Source organism: Lathyrus oleraceus, chromosome 6 (assembly GCF_024323335.1).
Source record: "Lathyrus oleraceus cultivar Zhongwan6 chromosome 6, CAAS_Psat_ZW6_1.0, whole genome shotgun sequence".
NCBI classification, from domain to species: Eukaryota; Viridiplantae; Streptophyta; class Magnoliopsida; order Fabales; family Fabaceae; genus Lathyrus; species Lathyrus oleraceus.
The window spans coordinates 114,303-135,304 of record NC_066584.1 but is presented as its reverse complement, the minus strand read 5'-3'; the positions used below and the strand labels follow the sequence as shown (position 1 = coordinate 135,304).

Below are 21,002 nucleotides of genomic sequence, written 5' to 3'. Positions count from 1 at the left end.
GTATGAAACACCTCAGCAACGCATGTCTAAACACTTCTTCTGCCTTGCTCGCTAGGCGAGGCAGTGGCGAAGCTCTGGTTCGCTAGGCGAGCTCAAGGCGAACAGCTCCAGGAAATTGGTAAATTAATTCGCTAGGCGAGCTCAAGGCGAAGGTAATAGCGAACTCATTCTGTTTTGGTGAAAAACACAGCTAGCACTCACTCGCTAGGCGAAGCTCCAGCGAGTCCACAGCGAACATTACAGTAGCAAAACCTCTCAAGCTCGCTGGGGCGAGGTTGAGGCGCGTTCCTTCGCTAGGCGAAGGTTATGTTCGCTAGGCGAACATGACAGTTCACCAGACGCGTTTTCTCTGGGCAGGGATCTCATGTGCCCATCCCAGACCCTTCCCACTCAAACTTACTCGTCGCCATTCATCACCAATTTATCGGTTTGATTACACACAATTATCAATTTGATTACGGTTTTCACTCAACCTATTCATCACAAATTTTCAGCATTCCAAATCCCAATTAGGGTCAAATTGACGGCTTATCACTACCCATGACATATTATCCCAAAATACCCATTAATCGACGATAAACCCCCCTTACCTTAACAATCCGGCAGAATCTTTGAGCTTCAAGCTTTCGTTCTCCAACCTTTGCTCTTCAGCTCCTCTTCTCTGCCCTTTTTTCCCTTTTTCTCACGATGCTTCTCTGTTCTGTTTTCACGTGAAATGCCTTTCCCAATGAGAACTTTTCCTTATTCCAACATATATATATTTTCCAATTTATTTTATTCCAATAATAATAATAATTCAATAATTCCCAAAAATAATAATAATAAAAATTCCAATTATTTAATTAAATTAATAAATATATTATTAACTCAATTTAAATAATTATTTTATTATTATCGGGGTGTTACAACTCTCCCCCACTAAAAGAGTTTTCGTCCTCGAAAACATACCTCAAGCGAACAACTCTGGGTAAGACTCCTTCATCTTACTCTCAAGTTCCCAAGTCACGTTGCCACCTGCTGGTCCTCCCCAAGCTACCTTCACCAAGGCAATCTCTTTACCCCGCAACTGCTTCAACTCTCGATCCTCGATCCTCATAGGTGGTGTTTCAACAGTCAGGTTATCTCTCACCTGTACATCATCTATTTGGACTATATGCGACGGATCATGAATGTATCTCCTCAACTGAGACACATGAAAAACCTCATGCAAATTCGCAAGCGACGGCGGTAAAGCGATACGATAGGCTACCTCTCCTATCCTCTCCAAAATCTGATAAGGACCAATGAATCGAGGTGTCAACTTCTTCGACTTCAAGGCTCGACCAACACCAGTTATCGGAGTAACACGAAGAAACACATGATCTCCCTCTTGGAACTCAAGTGACTTCCTCCTCTTATCATGATAACTCTTCTGACGACTCTGAGCAATTCTCATCTTCTCCTGAATCATCTTAATCTTTTCCGTAGTCTGTTGAACAATCTCCGGTCCAACCACAGCACACTCACCGGACTCATACCAACATAAAGGTGTCCGACATCTCCTACCATACAAAGCTTCAAACGGTGCCATACCAATGCTCGAATGAAAACTATTGTTGTAGGTAAACTCAATCAAAGGTAAATAACAATCCCAAGCACCTCCTTTTTCCAAAACACAAGCCCTCAAAAGATCCTCTAGTGACTGAATCGTCCTCTCAGTCTGACCATCAGTCTGCGGATGATATGCAGAACTCAATCTCAGCTTAGTTCCCAAAGCTCTCTGCAAACCTTCCCAGAACTTCGATGTAAATCTAGGGTCTCTGTCCGAAACAATACTAGACGGAATACCATGCAAGCTTACAATCTTCTCAATATACAACTCGGCTAATCTCTCTAACGGATAATCCATTCTGATCGGAATGAAATGAGCCGACTTCGTCAATCTATCAACAATCACCCAAATAGCCTCAAAATTCTTACTTGTTCTCGGCAAACCAGAAACAAAATCCATACTGATACTGTCCCACTTCCACTCTGGAATAGCCAACGGTTGCATTAGCCCAGACGGCTTCTGATGCTCAATCTTTGACTTCTGACAAGTCAAACAAGAATACACAAAACTTGCAATTTCTCTTTTCATTCCCGGCCACCAAAACAACTTCTTCAAATCATGATACATCTTCGTAGCTCCAGGATGAATACTCAAACCACTACGATGTCCTTCTTCCAGAATACTCTTCTTAAGTTCCATAACATCCGGAATACACACTCGATTACCAAATCTCAAAACACCATTCTCATCAACTCTGAATTCACCACCTTGGCCTTGATTCACTAAAGTCAACTTATCAACCAAAAGCATATCAGATTTCTGACCCTCTCTGATCTCATCCAAAATACCACTTGTTAACTTCAACATTCCCAATTTAACACTATTGTGAGTACTCTCACATACCAAACTCAAATCTCTAAACTGTTCAATCAAATCAAATTCCTTAACCATTAACATAGACATATGTAATGATTTCCGACTCAGCGCATCAGCCACTACATTTGCTTTACCCGGATGGTAATTCAAACCAAAATCATAATCCTTCAGGAATTCTAACCATCTCCTCTGTCTCATATTCAGCTCTTTCTGATCAAACAGATACTTTAAACTCTTATGGTCACTGAAAACCTCAAATCTTGATCCATACAAGTAATGCCTCCACAACTTCAAAACAAATACCACAGCTGCCAACTCTAAATCATGCGTCGGATAGTTCCTCTCATGAACCCTCAGCTGTCTCGAAGCATAAGCTATAACCTGCTTATTCTGCATCAACACACCACCTATACCCAACAATGAAGCATCACAGTAAACTTCAAATAATTCCGACGAACTCGGTAATATCAAAATAGGAGCAGTAGTCAACCTTCTCTTTAATTCCTGGAAACCTTCTTCACATCTTGAGTCCCAAACAAATGCTTGTCCCTTTCTAGTCAACATCGTCAACGGTGACGCCAACTTGGAAAATCCCTCAATGAACTTCCTATAATAACCAGCCAACCCAAGGAAACTTCGAATCTCAGCAACAGACTTCGGAGCTTCCCACTTAGATACCGCTTCTATCTTAGAAGGATCAACAGCAACACCACCTCTTGAAATCACATGACCAAGAAAACTAACCTCTTCTAACCAAAATTCACACTTAGACAATTTAGCAAATAACTGCTTTTCTCGCAGCACTCCTAAAACCACTCTCAAATGCTCAGCATGCTCTTCTTCAGATTTCGAATACACCAAAATGTCATCGATAAACACCACAACGAACTGATCTAGATACGGATGGAAAATTCTATTCATGTACTCCATGAATACTCCAGGCGCATTAGTCACACCAAAAGGCATCACAGAATACTCATAATGTCCATACCTCGTCCTGAAAGCAGTCTTCTGAATATCCTCAGTTTTCACACGTATCTGATGATACCCAGATCTCAAATCTATCTTGCTGAACACACTCGCACCAACCAACTGATCCATCAAATCGTCAATCCTCGGCAAAGGATACCGATTCTTGATCGTCACTTTATTCAGTTGCCTGTAGTCCACACACAACCTCATAGTACCTTCCTTCTTCTTAACCAACAACACTGGTGCACCCCACGGTGACACACTTGGACGAATAAACTTCTTATCCAACAAATCTTCCAACTGACTTTTCAATTCAGCTAACTCAACAGCAGACATACGGTACGGAGCCATCGATATCGGTCTAGTACCAGGTACCAATTCAATCGAGAACTCAACTTCACGCTCTGGCGGTAACTCATTCACTTCTTCCGGAAACACATCAGGAAAGTCACACACCACTGCTAGATCACGAATCACCAGTTTATCTTTAGCCTCTAAAGTTGCCAACAGCATAAACAACTCTGCCCCATCTGCCACTTCCTCATTCACCTGCCTGGCTGATAGAAACAGACTCTGCCCTTCCTCAATCTCAGGAAATATCACAGTCTTATCAAAACAGTTAATAGAAACTCGGTTAAACACCAACCAGTTCATTCCCAAGATAACATCGATCTGCACTAATGGAAGGCACACAAGGTCTATCCCAAAATCTCTACCAAAAATATTCAAAGGACAACTCAGACAAACCGAAGTAGTAGTCACTGAACCCTTTGCAGGAGTATCAATCACCATACTCCCACGCATCTCAGATATCTCTAACTTAAGTTTCACAGCACAATCCACAGATATAAAAGAATGAGTAGCACCTGTGTCAATAATAGCTATAAGAGGAAAGCCATTAATATAACACGTACCTCTGATCAAACGATCATCTGCAGAAGTCTCAGAACCTGATAGAGCAAAAACCTTGCCTCCTGACTGATTCTCCTTCTTCGGCTTAGGACACTGCGGACTGATATGACCCAACTCTCCACAGTTGAAACAAGTTACAGTCTTCAATCGGCACTCTGCAGCCAAGTGACCACCTTTCCCACACTTGAAACACTTCATCTCAGCACTGGTACACTCATGAACACGATGTCCAGCCCGACCACATCTATAACACTTAGCAGGAGCACTAGAGTCTCCCCCACTAGGCCTCTTCATCCCACTCTGCTTCTGAAAACCTCTGCCAGCTGCATACGGTTTTCCACGATCCATCTGATTCTTACCCTTCCTATCAACCCTCTGCTGATAGCTCTCTGCTCTAGCCTTGGAATCCTGTTCAAAGATTCTGCAACAGTCAACCAAGTCAGAAAACACCCTGATCCTCTGATATCCAATAGCTTGTTTGATCTCAGGACGCAACACGTTCTCAAACTTCACACATTTCGAAAATTCTCCAGCAGCCTCATTATAGGGAGTATAGTACTTTGACAGCTCGGTGAACTTCGCAGCATACTCAGTAACAGACCGGTTACCCTGCTTCAATTCCAAGAACTCTATCTCTTTCTTTCCTCTGACATCCTCTGGAAAATACTTCCTCAGGAATCTCTCTCTGAACACAGCCCAAGAGATCTCAGTATTCCCAGCAGATTCCAACTCAGTGCGGGTAGCAACCCACCAATCATCAGCTTCCTCTGACAGCATATGTGTACCGAACCTGACCCTTTGGTTATCGGCACACTCAGTCACTCTGAAGATTCTCTCTATCTCCTTCAACCACTTCTGAGCACCATCTGGATCGTATGCTCCCTTGAACATTGGAGGATTGTTCTTCTGGAACTCACTCAGTTGACGAGCAGCTCCCATTCCCACAACATTCGGATTTCCTCCAAGTACTCCAGCTAGCATACCCAGAGCCTCAGCAATCGCAGCATCATCTCTACCCCTTCCAGCCATCTCTATTCTGAAAACCCAAACAAGCTAAACAATTAAGTACTGATAGGGTTACACAACACCTATCCCGTACAGGGGAAACAGAATAACTACGACTCGACTCGACCGACGATGCTCTGATACCACTAATGTAACACCCTTCTAAATACCCCAAATGATTATAATTAAAATAACAATATATTCATCAGAGTAATTATGCCCCGAAGGGTGTCACACAATCATGTCACAAAATCATTAAAATATCCTGTCATGCTCATTTATTTAATCAAAATAAGGTTCTTTGCATAATTCGCAGCGGAACAAAATTCAACTCAATGTAAAACATGTAACACAATACATGTAACTCATCAACAACCAATATCAAATCAATTAAGACATCCCCTCCCGATGTTACATCTATCAGAGCATGACCATAAGAACTACTCTAGACTCCAAGCATTAGCTTCTACTCAACTCATTTCTCGTTACCTGAAAAATAGGTTGTAAGGGTGAGTTCCTCAATCAATATAATAAGCATTATAGAACAACATGTAATGCTAAGTAAATAACACATTAATTCACCCGAACCAGACTACGCATTCAGCAACGGCAATATCCGTCCAAACATCCTATTCAACAATAATATATATCATATGTATAATCCTCAAACCATATTCAACACCCACAACACAACACAACGATTTACTCACTAATTCCTCACAATGGGAATTAGCTACAGCCCCACAGGCTATGCCATGCATTCATTATGCAATGAGACTCAACATATGCGGTACCGACTATTCTTGAACATATAGTTCAAGCTCACCGATCAATCCAGATACGGCTACTAAGCTCACTAGTCCCACTCATTTGAGATCTAATGACTCACTCACTAATTCCTCACTATGGGAATTAGCTACAGCCCCAAAGGCTAGACTCCACAATGATTCACTCACTAATTCCTCACTATGGGAATTAGCTACAGCCCCAAAGGCTAGACTATGCAAGCTAATCATCTAGCATGCAACATCAACAACAATTATCACAACAATTCACTCACTAATTCCTCACAATGGGAATTAGCTACAGCCCCACAGGCTATGCCATGCACACTAATCATCTAGAAATGCAGCATCAACAACAACTCACAATGGACATATGCTCACACTCTAAGCCATACAACAGTCCATTCACAAATACATGCATAATATATTAATTCACAACATTTTGCATATCCTCATACATCATCAATACATGTATCAACACATCATCAACACATGTATAAAACACTTCCTCAACACATGTATGAAACACCTCAGCAACGCATGTCTAAACACTTCTTCTGCCTTGCTCGCTAGGCGAGGCAGTGGCGAAGCTCTGGTTCGCTAGGCGAGCTCAAGGCGAACAGCTCCAGGAAATTGGTAAATTAATTCGCTAGGCGAGCTCAAGGCGAAGGTAATAGCGAACTCATTCTGTTTTGGTGAAAAACACAGCTAGCACTCACTCGCTAGGCGAAGCTCCAGCGAGTCCACAGCGAACATTACAGTAGCAAAACCTCTCAAGCTCGCTGGGGCGAGGTTGAGGCGCGTTCCTTCGCTAGGCGAAGGTTATGTTCGCTAGGCGAACATGACAGTTCACCAGACGCGTTTTCTCTGGGCAGGGATCTCATGTGCCCATCCCAGACCCTTCCCACTCAAACTTACTCGTCGCCATTCATCACCAATTTATCGATTTGATTACACACAATTATCAATTTGATTACGGTTTTCACTCAACCTATTCATCACAAATTTTCAGCATTCCAAATCCCAATTAGGGTCAAATTGACGGCTTATCACTACCCATGACATATTATCCCAAAATACCCATTAATCGACGATAAACCCCCCTTACCTTAACAATCCGGCAGAATCTTTGAGCTTCAAGCTTTCGTTCTCCAACCTTTGCTCTTCAGCTCCTCTTCTCTGCCCTTTTTTCCCTTTTTCTCACGATGCTTCTCTGTTCTGTTTTCACGTGAAATGCCTTTCCCAATGAGAACTTTTCCTTATTCCAACATATATATATTTTCCAATTTATTTTATTCCAATAATAATAATAATTCAATAATTCCCAAAAATAATAATAATAAAAATTCCAATTATTTAATTAAATTAATAAATATATTATTAACTCAATTTAAATAATTATTTTATTATTATCGGGGTGTTACAGCTGTTCATTATGATCTTCCGCTGTGGAGTGGTGTGCAATGAAGATATTGCACCTAGTTCTTAGATTTTATTGTTTAGGCATTATTGTATAACATGTTCCATTGATGTTTTTAGTTTTGGACATGTATATATATTGATGCCATTAGGCACTTATGTTGTGACAGTACCAAAATTTAACACTTGTATGATATTATTCTAGACATATATTATACGGGTTGTTACAGTTGGTATCAGAGCAGGTCGATTCTCGACCTAGCCTTGAAACATCATAAGTAAATCTATTCCTGCCTCATATGTGTGTTTAGCCGACATGATTCTTAATATCATTGTATATAGTATTGGGCCTGATCAACCTAATGCTATGTGCATGGTAGGTAGGATCATGGTTGAGCGACCACGAGGACTCCGAAGTGTGGGTTGAACTTGCGCTTTGAGAATAGGCTCAAGCCAAGAGTTAGAAAGTAAGGAGAACTAGATGGCCCAGTTGAAGTTTCAGAGGCGTTGTGATTTGGGTATTATGGAATTGAAGAGTAGTGTATCGTTCAAGCGATTCTGCGGTGTTAACAGCGTTAAGAAGTTAAGAATTTCTATTGGATAAATTGTCACATTTTTGAGGAATGAGTGAATTTGATAGTGGAATAAGATACACTCACTAATATGGAATAAGTATTGCGAGTGATTCTGTATGGTAAAGGAGAAGGGATGGTTATGTTACACATATGTCATAAGGTCTGGAAGTGAGGTAGTGTATTAGTGTTTCAGTTTCTAAGGCCACTAAAATATTTTGGAAGAACAAGAGTACTTCATGCAAAATATAAATATTTGGAATTGTATCTTGCAAGTGGTTAAAGACTTGAGGGATAAGGACGTTCAGTTTTGTTGGGAGCCTAAGGTAGTGGTGAAGTCTAAGGAGAGACTCGAGGACATGGCTGCCTATTCCAAGTGAAACATGTATGGACCAAATGGAGGTTAGAAGATAAACCAAGAATGTTTAGTTTTAGAAGGGAGATCGGATTGGAGATAGCTCGTCAGCGGTTCAGTGTTAGTAAAAGACCATTATGGAATGTTTAGTTACCTAAGGATCAATTATAAGAGTTTGTGTTGGAGAGAGATAACGCCCATTATATAGTAATGGAAGCTCCAGTGGGTTTTGGTTGTATGAGAACTGATTGAGGATAAGGGTAATTAAGTTGGATTTAAGGACTTCTAGTAGAATGGTTTTGTAATTGGAACTGAGAGAATTACCATGGGAAGACAAGTGAACACCGAGTGTGGAAGTAGTGAGGATGTTGCAATACGACCGTTGTAATGAGGAACATTTTAGATAAAGGCGTAATTGGACCATTAAGATTCATTAAGACAGAGTTATGGGCGTGTAGTTAATGATTGTTCACATCGAGGATTTCTAGAGTATGTAGTGTGTAACACCCGAGGTCGGAGAGGCCGAAGAGTGGTTACATGTAACATCTGAGGGCGATGGAGTGGTTGTCGATGCATAATGCATGACAATGAGACACTCCTAGCAACTTCTAGGGGAAAAACCGAATTCACATCGGAATGAGAGGGATCCTGAGGCTGTGCAGGTATGAGACTACATGGTTGAAAGAAGGCTTATAAGGATTAATTGGTACTACCTATATCAACAAGATGCATCTTCTTTTCGGTATCCTAATCAATAAGAACTCCATAGTTAAGCGTGCTTGACTTGGAGTAGTATTGGGATGGGTGACCTTCTGGGAAGTTTCCTGAAAAGCGTGCGAGTGAGGACAAATCATGTTGAAAAAGGCCCGTGTTGATTTGTGGGGTTAGTTGATAATCCTGAAAGCAGTCTGGGGTGTTACATAGTGGAATGGAGGAAGTTAAACCTTGGTGTTAAGAGAAGTATGTGATAGCAGTATTATGGTCACAAGTAAGTGTAATGGATTCCTTGTCTTGAGATGGATGTAAAGTAACATACATTTTTGAGCAGTGAGTCTTGTATTCTAAGAAGTTGAGTTGATGATAGACAATGAAAGATAAGCTAAGCTGGAGCATATGGACTAAGTGTAGGATGTTGAATATGTTATGTTGCAAGAGTTTATAGGGAGGCAAAGAGGATTATTCGTGGGAAGTCATAGGGACAAGTAACCCCGGTATGACGAAGGGTGTAATAGGTATTGGTTTAGAAGAAAATTATTATGGTCACAAGTAAGTGTAATGGATTCCTTGTCTTGAGATGGATGTAAAGTAACATACATTTTTGAGCAGTGAGTCTTGTATTCTAAGAAGTTGAGTTGATGATAGACAATGAAAGATAAGCTAAGCTGGAGCATATGGACTAAGTGTAGGATGTTGAATATGTTATGTTGCAAGAGTTTATAGGGAGGCAAAGGGGATTATTCGTGGGAAGTCATAGGGACAAGTAACCCCGGTATGACGAAGGGTGTAATAGGTATTGGTTTAGAAGAAAATTCCAGTCATAATTGTCTGGCAATGATAAGGTTCATCTTAAGTGCATTTTATTTGGATTGAAAGAGTAATATTGGCTTATTGGAAGTCTGGTTGTTATTTATCTTCTTAAAAAGTGTTTGGTTGGTTTGTTGGTCGGGGAGTATAAACATTCACACCGTGTTGGAGCTAAGGATGTCTTAAATGTCATAAGTGTACCGTTGTGGATGTACAAATTGAGGATGGAGTTACAAGTCCCCACAAGTCAGATTAGTAGTTTTGGAAATTGGGATTTCTGAAGGTGTAGTGCGTAGTGTGTCATCTGAGGAGATACCATGGAAGTCAGACGCGTGGGAAAACCAACCTGGTAGACCATGCTCAGTTTAAGTAAGTTTGGGAAGTACCACTATTATGATTATGAATAACTGTACGGAACGGATTTGGAAGAGACCTACTAAGTGGTGATCTGGAAGAGATTAGCTAGGTATGTGGTATAATTGATAGGGTGTGAAGCGGTTGGTCATGGTATGAAATTGATTGATTCATTTGGATTCATAGCCTTAGATGTAAACTCCCTGAGAGTGGTAATGGATGTGTACGATGATACTTTACCCTATTGGAAGGATTCATGAGTTATACTTCCCAGGAGAAACGAGAATCAGCTATTCCTACGGTTAAACATGTAACTCGGATGGTATGTTAGTAAGAGCATGAGCTAAGATTATGGAAGATGGGACAAAATGATTGAGATGAATGATTTTGGATACAAAGTGAAATGTTATCTCTAGATGTGTATGGAATATTTTGTGTGACTCTATGAGGTGTATGAACACTCATAGTTATGTTCTAGATTGCTTAAGTTCCTTAGAAGTGGTGTCTCGTTGATGAGTTAAAGTTCCTTGATGGTGTTATGTTGTTTTGGTCAAGATCATGTGCCGGGAGAAATCTTGAATGAATCAAAACCCTATGAGAGGATTTGATATGGAATATAGTAACCAGGACCGGATATTGTCAAACTAATTTGGTTTAGCTACATCGAACCCATGATGAGTTTGGATGTTTTATGTTTTTATGGTTGTAACAATGTAAATCCTGGATACCTATCTTTTGAAGAGTGTTGGTTTTATTCTACACTTTTGTGAGTCACCAAGGAAGTTATTCTACTAATAGAAGTTGGTAAGGTTCTAGTACCATTTTGGACAGTAGGCACTCTGAGGGTAAGTGTGTTTCCTTATAGATTGTTAGCTAAACAGTAGTGCCTAGGAATCCCAGGTGTTCCACTATTGGAATCAGAGTATCACAATGGAAGGTGATGGATGAAAGAGCTCAATCAAGTCTATGGGGATCATGGAGATAGTAACTCGTAAGAATGGAGGTAAGGATGAGAGTAAGACAATCTCGTGCTAATGGTTCTATCTCATTGGAGTAGTACGAGAGAAGGGAATCAGTAGGAGTAAGGGCTTATAACATACAGTAACAGATCAAGTGAAGTTTATGAGATTATCAATAAATGGATTACAAAGTTGTTGAATTTGTTGAAGGAATAACAAGAGCAGAGTAGTCAATGTTATTGTGGTTAAGGAATCAATAAATTTTCTTATGAAGAATTAATGAGTATTGATTAACCAAGTCCAGATAAGATGTTGTAATTATGTTTTGTGTAACTTAGTACAAGGAAGGCAAGTCATGGTTTCCGGGAAGAAAGTGACCCACTGACGTTGAGCGGTATATCGGATAAAATAAGTGAGAGCAAGTTTAATTGTTAATCCAACATCAGAATGAGATTGTGATGGAAATCAAGAAGTTTCGAAAGTTCAGGGAAGAAGGAAAATTTGTCAGCAAAGATAAGTTAGAAGAATAAGTATGTCAGAGACTTGGAATTGAAGAGAGGTCAAGCGTTGGTCTAAGACGTTGATACAAGGATTGTTTGTTTGTTGAGTGAAGGAAATTCGGGGGCGAATTTCAATTTAAGGGGGGGAGAATGTAATATCCCATATTCCCTTAAATGCTCAATTAGTTGTCAGTTGAGATCAATTGAGTACCTGTGTACTATATCTTTTGTTAGTTGTAACAATTGGAGCTCCTATGTGCTCTAAATATTGTCAATTGGGACCAATAGAGTAACTGGTGAACTCTAAAGAGATTAATTATTAATAAAAGAGATAGACCAATATTAATAAGTACAAGAGAGGATATTTTTGGTAACATTAATAATTGGTCAATTGGTACTGGAAGACAAAATATAAATGGGGATATTTTGTATTACTACTTGATATTATATATATATTATATATATATATATATATTGTGTGGTAGAGATTGAGAGAAGAAGAAAAGAAGATATATCAGAAAGAAGAAAGAAAGGGAAGAGGAGAAAAAGAGGAAGAGAAGGAAAGAAGAAAGGAAAAAGAGGAAGAAGAGAAGAAGAGGAAGGAAGGAAGAAGATGGAAAATCATCTTCATCATCTCATCTTCATCATCACCAACTTCATCTTCTTCTACTAGGTGAGTTCTTAGATAGTTTTAGCCTTTGGGGGAAAATAATCTATATTTGTGGGGTTAGGGTTTGTGTGAATTTGTGATAAACTTGTTTCGTGAGTGGTTAACCGGTTAACACTGAAACAGAATTAAATCTTCTGTTTGTGCAGAATTTGTCTGCTGTGGGGTTTGAACCCAGGACCTCCTCTGAAACTGTACATGCCTTACCACTAGGCTAGAGAGGTTGTTGTTGAATGCTTATGCAATGAATAAATATTAACCTAAATCTTGATTAGGATAGATTGATGAATTAATTGAGTATTATACCTCCGTTTTGGACACGGCCGGATGCGTTAGAAAGATAACGTAAAGGGCTATTATTATTGTTCCATGTTATAAAATATTATGTGATTTATAAATTCCATGAATTTTATTATGATGAAAATTAAATATTGTTATTATGTGGAAGGTGAAATAACATGATTAAAAACCTTACAAAGATGAGTGAGGAAACCTAGGAGAATAACTTGATTAATAACTTAGAAAGATAATCTAGGTTATGGAACATGTGAGATACATGTATGAGAATACGGTATTCATTCGTACGACGCTTATGTGAGGTCGTGGACGAATTGTTGCCATGATTGAGAATGAGACGCATTGTATGGAACATGCCATGTTATTATTTGTTTACTATGGTGAATGAAGTCACTTATGATTATGAAACATGCCATGTTATTATGTGTGTATCATAGTGAATGAAGTCAACTATGATTTATGAATTTTGTTATGGTTCGTGGAACTAATGATTTGCGAAACCGATCATGTATTCAGAATGTGTTTTTTTCTATGATGGTACACATCTCTATTGGTATGCTTAAACGTGTAAGCATTGGGATGTGGGACCAATGATTCGAGCCTCAATTGGGTTTGAGCCCCAACCATGGCGGACATGGGGGAAAGGTGGACACCTATGTGGGTTAGAGGCCCATACGGTGAAAGATACCCTAGGTGGGTTAGAGTCCCATACGGGTGACGGTCGCTTGAACTGGGGATTAAGCCTCATAGAGGATCCGATATCCACCGCGAAAGTCGAATCATACGAGCATGCATGAACCGGGCCTGGCTTAGACGTAAGTCCGCTCGGGAATTGATGTTTTGTGATCTGAATAATGATCGTGGTTGAGTTATGAGAACTCATATGCATGTTGCCATACAATTGCGAGATAATTTCCCCATCGCTCAAGTCTTCTTTCCCTTGTTGACTTGAGTTGGATATGAGTTGAATATCGATTAGAATACCCTGTAGAGCCGAGTGGACCCATAGGATAGGAGAACTCACTGAGATTATTATCTCATCCCATCATTGTTGTTATTTTTCAGGTAATTCTTTACAGGTTGAATCTAAGAGAAGCTGTTATGGATGTTTCAAGGGTTGCTGTTCATTATGATCTTCCGCTGTGGAGTGGTGTGCAATGAAGATATTGCACCTAGTTCTTAGATTTTATTGTTTAGGCATTATTGTATAACATGTTCCATTGATGTTTTTAGTTTTGGACATGTATATATATTGATGCCATTAGGCACTTATGTTGTGACAGTACCAAAATTTAACACTTGTATGATATTATTCTAGACATATATTATACGGGTTGTTACAAAATAGAACGGGTCAGACACAATCATTTCTGGATTTGTATTTGCTCTATACCAATCCACATATTCCCTTGTCGGCTTCATTTCGTTGGGCGCCACCGGAAATTGTAGAACATAGTGGGCACGATCTTTCCACATTTTACGAAACTCCTTAGCAAATTCCTTCCAATTTTGGGCATACCACTGGTGGCTGACTTTTTTTAGATGCCAAGGTTCCATAGACATTGGGGGGCCTGGGATTTCTTGATGCATTCTGAATTGCAGCTTGACACGGTCACTTTGGTGCATCTCCACAGTGGTGAACCGCATTATGGTCGTTTTTGCTGTCCAAACAGCTGCATCTTCGGGGTTGGGTTGATGTTCCAATCCCAAATATGGCCTCCAAATAAACTGCAAAGAAAAAAGCAAATATGTTATTTATCGAGAATGCATGATATTAATAAATTAGTTAGAAGATGAGTGATTTAGTGGTAATACATCTTGTGCTCGGAGACGATCCAAGAGTTGACGATAAAATATAATTTTATTTTTGGGGGTAAGACTGTAATCCAGTCCGGTTGTAATGAACCTAAACAAAAAAAGATAAATAATATTATTTACAAATATTTATAGAATAAATATACAAAATGAATTAACATCATAAATTTACCTAGTTGCGTAGGGGAAGGAGTAGACATTAGGATTTTCTGGGGCTAGCCTCGGCAATCTCCACCACCCCCATGTTTGGAGCAAAAAAGCACATCCAGAAAATGTACAGTGCTCATTTTGTGCATTTTTACACAAAGAGCTATATAGGAATGCTAATACTGCAGAACCCTAACTATATGTGCTTATTCTATCAATGTCCCCGAGCAAACTCAAGTACATAAAGTTTATGCTATTTCCCGTCCCTTCGGGAAATAGCAAGTTCCCAAACAATAGCATGATATAAACCCGGGTTTTTATGACTTTTTCTTGTTCGGAGGATTCCTCAGTCAAAGTTATGGAGTCGTGGTACAATTGTAGGCTAGATAATTTAATACCCTGACCCCTTGCTTTGGCAGACCCCTCACCCTCGACCAGATCTACCCCCAACATTTGAACACATATTTGGTTAGGCTGTTGAACATTTCCGGTCACAGGCTTACCATCTATTCTAAGACCCAAAAGCATGTACACGTCCTCTAATGTGACGGTACATTCACCAGTTGGTAGGTGAAAAGTGTGTGTCTCAGGTCTCCAACGTTCACACAGAGCCAAAATGAATTTGACATCAATTGTGGCATTTACGACATGCATAACATGACCGAAACCCGCACGCTCTATGTAAGGTACGCACCATGGGTCTGGATAAGGCATAGAGTGTGAACGTTGACGAAATTTCTTGGGATCCTTTAAAAACAAACAATATAAACAATCATTAGATTGGACTTTTAAAAAACAAATTACAAACATACGAAAGAAGCAATGTTCAAGAAAAACTTACGAATGAGGCAATGTTTGCCCTAGTGTTGGCATGCATTGGGGAAGACTTGGTGGAATCTGATGATGCAAAAATGTGACACGTGGAAGGCATGCGTGGGAATCTTGCAGAATAGGTGCAGGCTAGGTGGTAGTGTTGGCATGCATTGGTGCAGACTAGGTGGGAGTTGTCTTGTCTTGGGGAAGACTTGGTGGAATCTGATGATGCAAAAATGTGACAAGTGTAAGGCATGCGTGGGAATCTTGCAGAATAGGTGCAGGCTAGGTGGTAGTGTTGGCATGCATTGGTGCAGACTAGGTGGGAGTTGTCTTGTCTTGGGGAACCACCTAGCCTGCAAGATTCTTGCATGCTTTACACGTCTCCAAGTTTTGCATGCGTTGCTCTTGGGGAAGACTTGGTTGAAGACATGCATGCAAAGATGTGTGGGAATCTTGCAGTATAAATATTCACACACATTTTCACAATATCTTCACAGCAATCCTCACAAAACATTCACAATTTCTTCACAGCAATCCTCACAAAACATTCACAATATCTTCACAGCAATCTTCACAAAACCTTCACAAAACATGTCATCTTCTTCACAATACAAAATCAAAGCTCACGTCAATGGTGAGACTTATGAATGTGATATGTCTGGCTTCCTATTTAGAAACACCGAATGCACTCGGTTTTGTCTAAATAGAGGAGCTGACTTCTCTTATCTGAAAAGGAAGATTGAGTCCAAACTAAGACAACCCGTGTCCCAAATTTTTTATCAACAACCTTTTTTTCCAGAAAATAACTCTGTCAAGTTTTATAAGTCATTGATACAAAATGACATGGAGACACAATACATGCTTCGTAACCATGAGTACTCTGGTTACGAATACATAGTGTTGTACATTGTGTTGGAACAACCTCAACCAACTCAGAATATTCAATCACAGGTTATTGATCCTGTGATTGATGCAGGGAGGTGGCAAATTCTGATGCAGGGAGGTGGATCGATAATATCGACAGAGCGAAGTGGACTAGATCATACGACGATGGGGTGAGGTGGGGCCACATGACAACAAATCTTGTGGAATCAATGAACGACGTCTTTAAGGGCATACGTAACCTCCCGGTAACCGCATTGGTGAATGCGACCTATTTTCGGATGGCAACGTTGTTCGTAACAAGAGGCAGGCGCTGGAATGAAGTGTTGCAGACGAGTCAAGTATATAGTGATGCCTGCATGAAGTTTATGAGGCAGGAATCTGCCAAAGCCAGCAGCCATCGGGTTACGGAATTCGACCGCCATGGCCACACTTTTAGTGTCAAGGAAACAATTGACCACAACCAAGGGCTGCCTAGACAAGAGTATAGGGTCCTAATACCAGACCGTTGGTGCGATTGTGGTCAATTTCAGGCATATCGTATGCCTTGTTCCCATGTCATTGCAGCGTGTTCACACAGCCACTTCGATGCATTATCGCTAGTGTCTCCCATCTACAAAGTTGCAACATTGCTCAATGTATACGACAATCCCTTTCCGGTGGTAGCATTGGAGGCGTATTGACCAGAGTATGACGGGGAAATTGTTTGGCACAACAAATCGATGCGGCGGAATAAAAGTGGTCGCCCAAATAGCAGGCGCATTAGAACTGAAATGGACGTCGCAGAGAAAATGCAGAGGAAGTGTAGCATATGTAGACAACTAGGGCATAATAAGAACAAATGTCCATATCGTGGATCTAGTTCTACAACTTAGTTTTCATATTCATAAATCTGTGTACCAATGTTATTTATCATTAAAGTTTACTTTTTATTCCAAATAGAAGATGACACTTGAACAACAAACACAAACATCTAACATTACAACACCAATTACCTGAGAAACAAAAACAAACACTGGAACAAAAACAAGTACTAAAACAAGAACAAGTACTAGAACAATAACAAATACAACAACAACATGACAGACAACCATTAAAATCTAAGAAATTACAACAGTTAACACTATATCGTCTGATCCATGCATCATTTAGATGCAATCAATGTCGCTTTCAACTTCAACCCACCAACGTATTGTTTCTCCAGTTTCAAATGAGAACCTTGTTCTAAGCCTCTGAATCCTTCTAATGACTTCACCAGGTTGGTAATCTCCCTCTAACCAAGACATCAAGGACCTTTTTAGTTGGTCCAACGAACGGATGTTCCAAAATTTCATCTCCATTGGGGGTTTCAAAGGTGAAAAAATAACATGCCTATCCCTTTTTAAGATTACTTGTTCAGGATCCGGGCGCCTTGATGATGTTCGCTGCCATGACGGTCTTGGAGATGCCATGAACTTAACTTGATAGAGAAAGTGATAAGAAATAGTGGTGAAGCAAATGCAAGGAAATAACACTTTATTTATAGGAAAAGATCTGGGTTGTACACCAATCTACTTAACCCTAATTAGTGTCGCACTTGATTAATTAGGGTTTCGATTAGGTCATAACTACCAAACTCTTATTATAACCGATCAATAAACCCTAATTATAATTGATAGATTAACCTTAACATGATTAACCCTAATTCTCCCAAAAATTTATAAATAATATTATTTACATATAAATTAAATAATATATATATATATATATATATATATATATATATATATATATATATATTGTAAATAAATATTTATATATATTAATTTACATGTGTATAATATTAATTGTTTATAAATTAAATTAATATATATATATATATAAATTAATATATATATAAATTAATATATATATATCTTGTAATAATTTTATTTATATATAAGTGTTAATATAAATTAATATAATTTATAAAAAAAAATCTTATTTTATAAGCATTAAATAATTTGTTTTTTTTGAGTTGTTGGACCAAAGTAGGTCTTAACTAAAAAAAAAGTAATTTGATACTAAGAAAACCTACCGTAAGAAAACCTACCGTAAGAAAACGTTAAACCTAAATAAATCTATAAAAGGGTAGCCTTCTCCTTAGGATTTTGATAAGAGGGGTGATAGCAAATGGCAAAAAACATGCTACGGCCTAAACCAACCCTAACATCACTGCTTCGACGGCGGAAACAACCTCATCTAACCCTAACATCACTGCTTCGACGGCGGAAACAACCTCATCCAACCCTAACATCACTGCTTCGACGGTGGAAACAACCTCATCCAACCCTAACATCACCGCTTCGACGGCGGAAACAACCTCATCTAACCCTAACATCACCGCTTCGACGGCGGAAACAACCTCATCTAACCCTAATGTCACCGCTTCGACGGCGGAAACAACCTCATCCAAGCCTAACATCATGGATTGGACGGAGGAAACATCCTCATCTAACCCTAACATCACCGCTTCGACGGCAGAAACAACCTCATCTAACCCTAACATCACCGCTTCGACGGCGGAAACAACCTCATCCAAGCCTAACATCATGGATTGGACGGAGGAAACAACCTCATCGAACACTAACACGACGGAAACAACCTGAACCATCACTGCATATTCCGTTGGATCTGGTTGCAGAAATCCTCTGTAGATTTTCCATGAAACAACTGACTCAACTCCGATGCGTGAGCAAGTCATGGAATTCCCTTATCTCTGAAGATTCTAAATTTGCCAAGAAGCAACTCCGGTTGTCAAGCTCATGCCAAGGCCGCCACCATCTCATCCTAAAATCTCGCGAGTTCCCTCATTTACATTTCCCAATCTCGACTATCTTCAGCTCCAAAGAAGCCACTATGTCCGGCTACTATCTTAAAGGAGAATCTATAGGGGGTAATGTCTCCACTTGTGACGGCATCCTATGTTATATGATAGGTAATTCTTCAGTGCTTTTGTGTAACCCTTCTACTAGAAAATTCATAACATTGCCTTTTTTGGAATTCCCACACCAAGGAAATGTTGAAATGATATATACATTACTCTATGACCGTTTCATTCATAGTTATAAGGTTATAGCTCTTAATGCCCATCATGCCACCAATAGAGAAGTCTATGTTCATATTTTGGGTACACATTGTTGGACAAGGATTCAAGACTTTCCAAGTCCCCACCAATTATTATTCAACAAAGATTCATCACTCACATTTGAGGGTCCCCGGGAGGGAATATTTGTGAGTGACTCTGTTAATTGGTTGGTATCAGCCTTCATTGTTTCTTTTGATTTGGAGAAAGGCTCCTATCAAAGGCGGATGGTATCAGGCTTCATTGTTTCTCTTGATTTGGAGAAAGGCTCCTATCAAAAGCTTTCACTACCCGTCTCTAATTTGCATTTTACAGCTTCATGTTTTGTTAGCTTAGGGACATTGAGGGGTTGTTTGTCCTATGTTTTAAGTGGGGCCTCGTTTGCTGACATTTGGATTATGAAAGAATTTGCTAATCAAAAGTCTTGGACTAAATTATTTACTGTTCCTTACTTGAAATCATGGGATTTTTGTCGCATACCTAAGGTATTATATATTTCAGAGGATGACCAAGTGCTCATGGAGACTCTTATGATTGGGATAAGAAATCATAGGGTGCTTGTTTATGATTCCATAAATAATACTTATAGTTTTCCTGAATTTCAAAACAACATCCGTCTCCCTCTCAATACGGTACTTCAAGTCTACGTTGAGAGTTTGATATCACCTTTCTAAATCTTGTGCTACGTCACGTCTTTTAGAGACTCAAGTGCAGCCTATAAGTTAACTAATTTCTCAAGTGCAGCCTATAAGTTAACTAATTTTCTTGTTTTTATGCCTACTTTGATTAGTAGTGACTTCATGGCTTACTTTTGATTAACTTATGGTGTATGGACTATGCCACTTTGAGAAATTGATGTGTTATTTTTCATTTATGTCGGTTTTGTCGTCTCTCATTACAATTTATATAATCTTCCACCATAAATTATAATTTTCTCTTAATACTTATCCTACTATTCTCAATGTTATTGACAGCAAATGGATGGATCAATGTCAGTTAAAATAGCAATCATTGATTATAATCTAGCAAGCAAGGATGTAGGTGATATTGATCATGGTTATTCATTATATGAAGAAATTATGTATTAATTTCAGTTTGTTATATAGGGCCAAAAGGAAACAGGGTGACTGTTGAGCTTTTGATTGATAAAACATAGTTTGGTTGGCTCTTTTGATTGATAAAACATAGTTTGGTTGGCTCTTTATTTTATTTCTTACAAATGCAAATACTAATAGAAGGGAGTCATTAGAGCTTTCTGATGCTATACATTTCAGAGAAAGGAAAAAGATGTTGAATGTTTAGTTGAAAAGAAAATAGCCAAATCACTCCAATTAAGCATTTACATCATAAGTGATTGAGCCTGATAGCTTTTTCAAAAATTGGACAATAATATTTATCTTAGTATGTTCAGATCATCAAATCTAGTTATTTGAGATAGCTTCCATTCTTTAACTTCTCTTTTGATATAATTATACTCCATCTATTTTAAAATAATTTTCTCTATACAATAT

At 39.2% G+C, this 21,002-nt stretch overlaps 2 protein-coding genes across 4 annotated transcripts in view; one reads left to right on the top strand and one right to left on the bottom strand.

Moving 5' to 3' along the window:
- Positions 1-20,758, top strand: part of LOC127096721 (F-box/kelch-repeat protein At3g23880) — a 76,566-nt gene extending 55,808 nt beyond the window's left edge. The window contains exon 2 of the mRNA XM_051035272.1: positions 20,466-20,758. Within this exon, the coding sequence (XP_050891229.1) occupies positions 20,466-20,491 (26 nt within the window). The 3' untranslated portion in view covers positions 20,492-20,758. The remainder of the gene's footprint in view (positions 1-20,465) is intronic.
- On the bottom strand, positions 18,515-19,184 carry LOC127096722 (uncharacterized). Of its 3 annotated transcripts, XR_007792783.1 has the most exons (3): positions 18,940-19,184; positions 18,688-18,813; positions 18,534-18,645 (listed from the first exon to the last, which is right to left on the bottom strand). XR_007792783.1 is itself a non-coding variant. In XM_051035274.1 (2 exons), exons 1-2 carry the CDS (start codon positions 19,108-19,110, stop codon positions 18,562-18,564), a joined length of 423 nt encoding a protein of 140 aa, XP_050891231.1. In that variant the 5' UTR covers positions 19,111-19,184; the 3' UTR covers positions 18,515-18,561. The 3 variants fall into 3 exon arrangements, 1 of the variants encoding a protein (XP_050891231.1); XR_007792784.1 differs by having other exon boundaries at positions 18,515-18,771; positions 18,940-19,031; XM_051035274.1 differs by having other exon boundaries at positions 18,515-18,813.
- Positions 20,759-21,002: the final 244 nt, after the last annotated feature.

Excerpts from the sequence above, each read along its gene's own strand:
- LOC127096722 (XM_051035274.1), bottom strand. The coding sequence starts at position 19,110 with ATGACTTGCTCACGCATCGGAGTTGAGTCAGTTGTTTCATGGAAAATC. Across the intron at positions 18,814-18,939 it reads TGATGTTAGGCTTGGATGAG|GTTGTTTCCGCCGTCGAAGC; the intron begins GTTGTTTCCGCC and ends GGCTTGGATGAG.